Here is a 6,000-nt window from a genome sequence, read left to right on the forward strand (position 1 = left end):
AGTGACAACATATAGTGTTGCACTTCACGTAAACCCCCAAAGTCATTGACAAGCTTGCGTTACTATAAATACTCCATTCTAAATACATCTTTGTCTGCACGTCTGGACAAGAGATAAATGAAAGATGTGTTTTAAATATTAAAGTTTTTTTAACGTCTTAAACTTAATCTAAATAATAATAATAATATAATAATAATAATAATAATAATAATAATAATAATAATAATAATAATAATAATGATGATGATGATGAAATTATATGGCCAATTCATGCATCAAACCGAGGATGTTGGAAGTAATGAACGCTGATTATGGATGACCTGAAATGTCGGAATGGATGACGCTGATTATGTCGGAAACCTGAAACCAGAAACCGAAATGCTAATCATAGCTGCTCAGGAACACGCCATTAGCACTAATTTGATAAGACAAAGGTCGACAAAACTCAGTCAGAAAGCAACTGTAGAATCTACAGGAAAGGAGACGAAAGTATTAATCATCTCTTAAGTGAATGCAGTAAGGTAGCAGAATAAGAGTATAAGCGCAGCTTTGATTGTGTAGGAAAAAGAATGCATTGAGGTGTCAGCCAAGTGTGTCGTTTCAAAATAACAGAAATGTGGTACGAACACGAACCAGTGTCTGTGTTATAGGATAAGTGTTATAGGATATGGTGGGATTTCCCATAAAAACTGGCCATACTATTGAAGCAAGAAGACTAGATATGATTATAGAGGACAAAATAAGGAGTGTAAGATGGTTGACATTGTAATAATACCTTATGACAACAGACTTCTATATCAAAGAAAGTGAAAATAAAAGGAGAAACATTAGGATCTAGACAGAGAATTGAGGGGATTGTATAAAACAAGGACAACAATTATTCCTGTATCAACTGGTGCACTTGGTAAAACATTCAAACTGCCACCAAAGGGACTGAAAGGTATTAGAATTTAGACTTGCATTTTCGACCTGCAGAAAAGAGTTATTCTGTAGTCTGCAAGAATCATTAAAAAATTCTCGAGGTTTGAGATTTTTTCTCACCAAACCTCAAGATAACATTCCTGCTAATTAGATTAGTTTGGAATAATAATAATAAGGGAAGTATTAGCTGAAAAGAACGAATAGCATGGTACCGTAGGCTGCAGGTCGTAAGCGCGCTACATATGCAAGACTCCAGGAGTTCCAACAAAATCTGTAATAAAGAGAAAATAAAAATAATAATAATATTTTCTACTATAGGCAAAGGGTTTGAAATTTTGGTACTTATTTTACCGACCCCAAAAAAGATGAAAGGCAAATATCGCCTTCGACGGAATTTGAGCTCAAAACGTAAGGAACAGGAAGAAATTCCGCTGAGCAGTTTGTCCAGTGCGGTGATAATTCTGCCAAGCCTTAATAAAACTCGTTTCTAATATAGGCATAAGGCCCCTAACTAGTTTGAAACTTAGATACCAGAATCGATATATTTGACTTGTCCCCTCCGCCAAATTTCTGAACTTGTGACTATGTTTCAAATAATTTTTACAAGCAACTTGTGATTAAAGTTTGAGAATACTTCGCCATATTTTCCTTTTTTCTTGCTTTGGCTATATTTTAAATAAAATATATCTTTAATTGGTAGCTGTGTGTCGTACGGATTGTAATAATCGCGGAACTTGTACGGGTCCAGACACTTGTAGATGCAACACTGGATGGGCTGGACCAACATGTGAAACAGGTATGTGAACTTAAAACTCCAAACCAATATAAAAATATAATGCCTAATTAATAATTCATAAATGTCCTTGCCATTAATAGAAACATGTCGAACGGTCATTAAAGTGATCTTGTTTAATTTACCTGATAACATAATATTCTTTTATTTCAAGTTGTTTCTTGTTTTGTTTTTTTTAACTGAACAGATTTGGATGAATGCAGTCAAGAAATGCACATGTGTCAGCAAACGTGTCTGAACACACTAGGAAGTTATGAATGTGGGTGTTACGAAGGGTTCCAGGTGGCCAAAGACAAGACCTCTTGTGAAAGTAAGTAGTTCTTTCAGGGGCATTGAAACTCACATTGTCGACCTGCAGAAAAATACCATCCTGTATTCTGTAAGAATCCTAAGAAAGATTCTTGGAGTTTGAGGAGACTTGTCACCAAACTTCAATATAAAATATAGCATGTACTAGCGTAATAACACCACCAACAACAGTAATATCAATAACAACAACAACAACAACAGCAACACCACCACCACCAACAACAACAACAACAATAACAACAACAACAACAATAATAATAATAATAATAATAATAATAATAATAATAATAATAATAATGATAAATGCCCTGATGCAGTACCAGGCAGTGGCTTTCATGGCTTCTCATCTTAACTGATTGGGAATATTATCATGTACATTGTTTTGTCTTGATATAAAAACATGGGCTACAACAAATATTCTGCTCAATACCACAGATTTCCTTGTCAGTTGTTTGACCATAACCAATTGAGCATGTCCCTTATTGGTTGACGATATGTGCATCTCTGATCACGAGCAGAAGTAGTAAGGGAGCATCATAGCCATGTGCTGATAAAAATACTTTGGAGTTTAGATAATTCACCTTTGGAAACATGGGTGTTTCGCTCAACACCCTTAAACAACCCCTATTCAGGGACCTTTTGAGCGGAATAGGCTACTCTACCTGGTCCCGACCTGCAAGGTATATATAAGTAGCTGTGGATTAAGATGTTTACTCGAGTCACATGGTTCTGAATTCTACCCCACTGCGCAGCACATTGGGTAAGTGTTTTCAACAATAGTCTCGGATTGTCCAACACATTGTGAATTGAAACTGTATGACGTAATTTACGCAGAATTCTGTCCTGTACATGCCTCTATGTGACTGCCTTTGGGTTTTTGGTTTCACCTGTCTAAATGCTGTATATTATATTATTTTAACACTACAAGAAACAGCTTTTGACAAAATAAGCACCAGACTTAAATATCAAGATCGATGTAATCGAGTAAAACTCGCGAAAATGGTGCCATTAGCATGAAACTTTAAGTCATCTGAAGTTGAGATAAACTCTCATAGCTCCTACCAAATGTGTCGAGTGTTACTTTCATTCATTTGCTCAATCGCCTGTGTGTGTGTGTGTAAATATATATATATATTACGTGTTTCAGTCATTTGACTGCGGCCATGCTGGAGCACCGCCTTTAGTCGAGCAAATCAACCCCGGGACTTATTCTTTGTAAGCCCAGTACTTATTCTATTGGTCTCTTTTGCCGAACCGCTAAGTGACAGGGACGTAAACACAGCAGCATCGGTTGTCAAGCAATGCTAGGGGGGACAAACACACACACACACAAACACACACACACACACACACACACACACACATATATATATATATATACACATACAAACATACACACACGTAAATATATTAAATATATACAGAGAGAAGGGGAGAGGGACAAACAGACAGACAGACAGACAGACAGACAGACATACAGATAGATAGATAGATAGATAGATAGATAGATAGATAGATAGATAGATAGATAGATAGATAGATAGATAGATAGATAGATAGATAGATAGATAGAACATGGGATACAATTATTGCGTATATGAGTGGCATTTTTGTTCCATGTTATTATACACGTATTATCGTTGTGAATATTCAAATTATATTCAAATTATATGATATTGATGCATGCTAAATTAGTTCCTGTCGTCTCTTTCCAACCAGTATGTTTAACATGCAATGAAGAATACAGAGACTTACAAGCTGATGTCAAGAATTTAACAGAAAAGGTTATAATACTGGAAAAAGAAAAGGTATGTTTAATTTGATGCTTTAAATATTCTCGAAAAATCGATTTTATTCTATTACGTTTGATCTGAGAATGTACAACAAAATTTCTTTCGAGCCAACTATGGAAGGCCTTTTCACGATTGCTCAAACTGTTATAGTAGCCATATTTATCACAAATCATACATTGTCATGAATTGCGAATGGACACATTAAAAACGTTAATCGTATATAGCCACACACTCAAACACATTTACACACACACAAGGCAATAATACGACTTTTATAACTTCTGTACTAGAGATATAGAATACCAAACCAACATTAGTAACGGGATATCTAATCTCCCCTGTTCAAAGGAAATATTTGAAAGGCAGTCCCCCTACTGTAACAATGCCCTAGCTAACAGCGTCTTCAATAAGACATCTTAGAACCTTTCAATTAAAAATAGGAAACCTAAAAATCGACCCAGTAAAATTATGTCCCCCATCCACTTTTTAAAAACTAACATAGGCAAAAACTTGTCTGGCATTAATAGATAAGCATTGCTATCTTGATCAAGCGTGTTTGATAAACTCGGTAGTGATAAACAGTAGTGATTCAAAATAATGTAATTGAAAAGAAAATTTGTGCCGGTTTATGGAGTCGCAACTTTAAAAGACGATATGCAAACTCATCGATAAAAATAAAGCCTCTGAGTTGGCTAGCCATGCGTGGGATCTGAAAACAAACTGCACACCACAGACAATCAAGTGGAGAATCGTGGAGAATTCTACGCCATTTATAAATGGATAAGAGAGATGCAAGTTACATGTTGCTGAAAAATCGCATATCTTTCTTAGATTCAAGAAATCCATCACACAACTTAATTCCAGATCCGAAATTTTGAGCAAATGCAAGTACACGGAGAAATGTCTTATGCAAAACTGGAGGACACCAGCTTCTCCGGATTGAGCAGCTGTTTCGCAGACTTTAGCATCCTCGCCATTTAATTATTCTAGATAGATTAATTGTTTTCGATAACTCTTGGTTTTCTGTCTTTTCTTTTCTTTTTCCACTTTTATTCACCTTTTGTTTTTCGTTCCACCGTTTGCAAAACCCTCTTTTCGGTTTTTTCTCATACACCAGCATTTTGCTTTCCAACTAACAGCAACCATGTGTACTGAGCTTGAAAGATTGCTTGGAGATACAATATAAATCTAACGAATCATTGCTTCCACTGCATGAAACTATTAGTAGCTCATATTTAAATACTGTATATATTAAATGATATGATACTAAACCTTGAATAAATACGAGTAAATTAAGTAGCTACTCAATTTAAACTGACTAATTTAAGTGATCAAGAGTTTTGGCATCACTTTTGCTATGCGGTTTACAAAAGATGTCGCATGCAGATCCTGCAAGCGATATTACAACTTTTCCTAAGGCGGCGAGATGGTAGAATTTTAGCGCGCTGTACAAAATGTTTAGCGGCATTTCGGCCATCTTTACGTTCTGAGTAGACATGTGCCGAGGTCAACTTTGCCTTTCATTCTTTTAGGACCGATAAAATAAGTTGTAGTTGAGCACTGAGGTCGTTGTAATCGACTGACCCTCTACCCTGAAATTGCTAGCCTTGTGTCAAAATTTGAAATCGATATTACAACTTTTTCCAAGACGGGAAGCCGACATAATCGACGAAGAAAATACTTAACGTCATTTCGTCTGTCACAACGCTCTGAGTTCGAATTCCGCCGATGTTGACTTTGCCTTTCATACTTTCGAGGTCGATGAAATAAGCACCAATTGAGCTCTGAGGGTGATGTAATCGACAAGCCCCCGTCTCTAAACAATCTCAGATCTTTAGCCTGTAGTAGAAAAGATAATGCGGCTTTTCCGACTATTACACACACATGAATATATATATATATATATATATATATATATATATATATATATATATATATTATATATATATATATATATATATATGTATATATATATATATTATATATATATATATATATTATATATATATATATTATATATATATATATATATACTTTTACACTTCCCGAGCGTTAAACTAATACGTCTGTTTGTTGTGTACACCACCTGTGTCTTGGTCTTTTGGGGGTTTTTTTTGTGAATTCTCCCCTATATATGTATATATATATATATAATATATATATATATATATATATATATATTAT

The 6,000-nt window shown here is 35.0% G+C and overlaps 1 protein-coding gene across 1 annotated transcript in view; it reads left to right on the forward strand.

The window, feature by feature from the left end:
• Positions 1-6,000, forward strand: part of LOC115232219 (epidermal growth factor-like protein 8) — a 78,588-nt gene that overhangs the window by 71,041 nt on the left and 1,547 nt on the right. The window contains exons 4-6 of the mRNA XM_029802064.2: positions 1,622-1,717; positions 1,902-2,024; positions 3,743-3,831. Coding sequence (XP_029657924.1) covers positions 1,622-1,717; positions 1,902-2,024; positions 3,743-3,831 — 308 coding nt within the window. The remainder of the gene's footprint in view (positions 1-1,621; positions 1,718-1,901; positions 2,025-3,742; positions 3,832-6,000) is intronic.

Source organism: Octopus sinensis, linkage group LG2, assembly GCF_006345805.1.
Source record: "Octopus sinensis linkage group LG2, ASM634580v1, whole genome shotgun sequence".
NCBI lineage: Eukaryota > Metazoa > Mollusca > Cephalopoda > Octopoda > Octopodidae > Octopus > Octopus sinensis.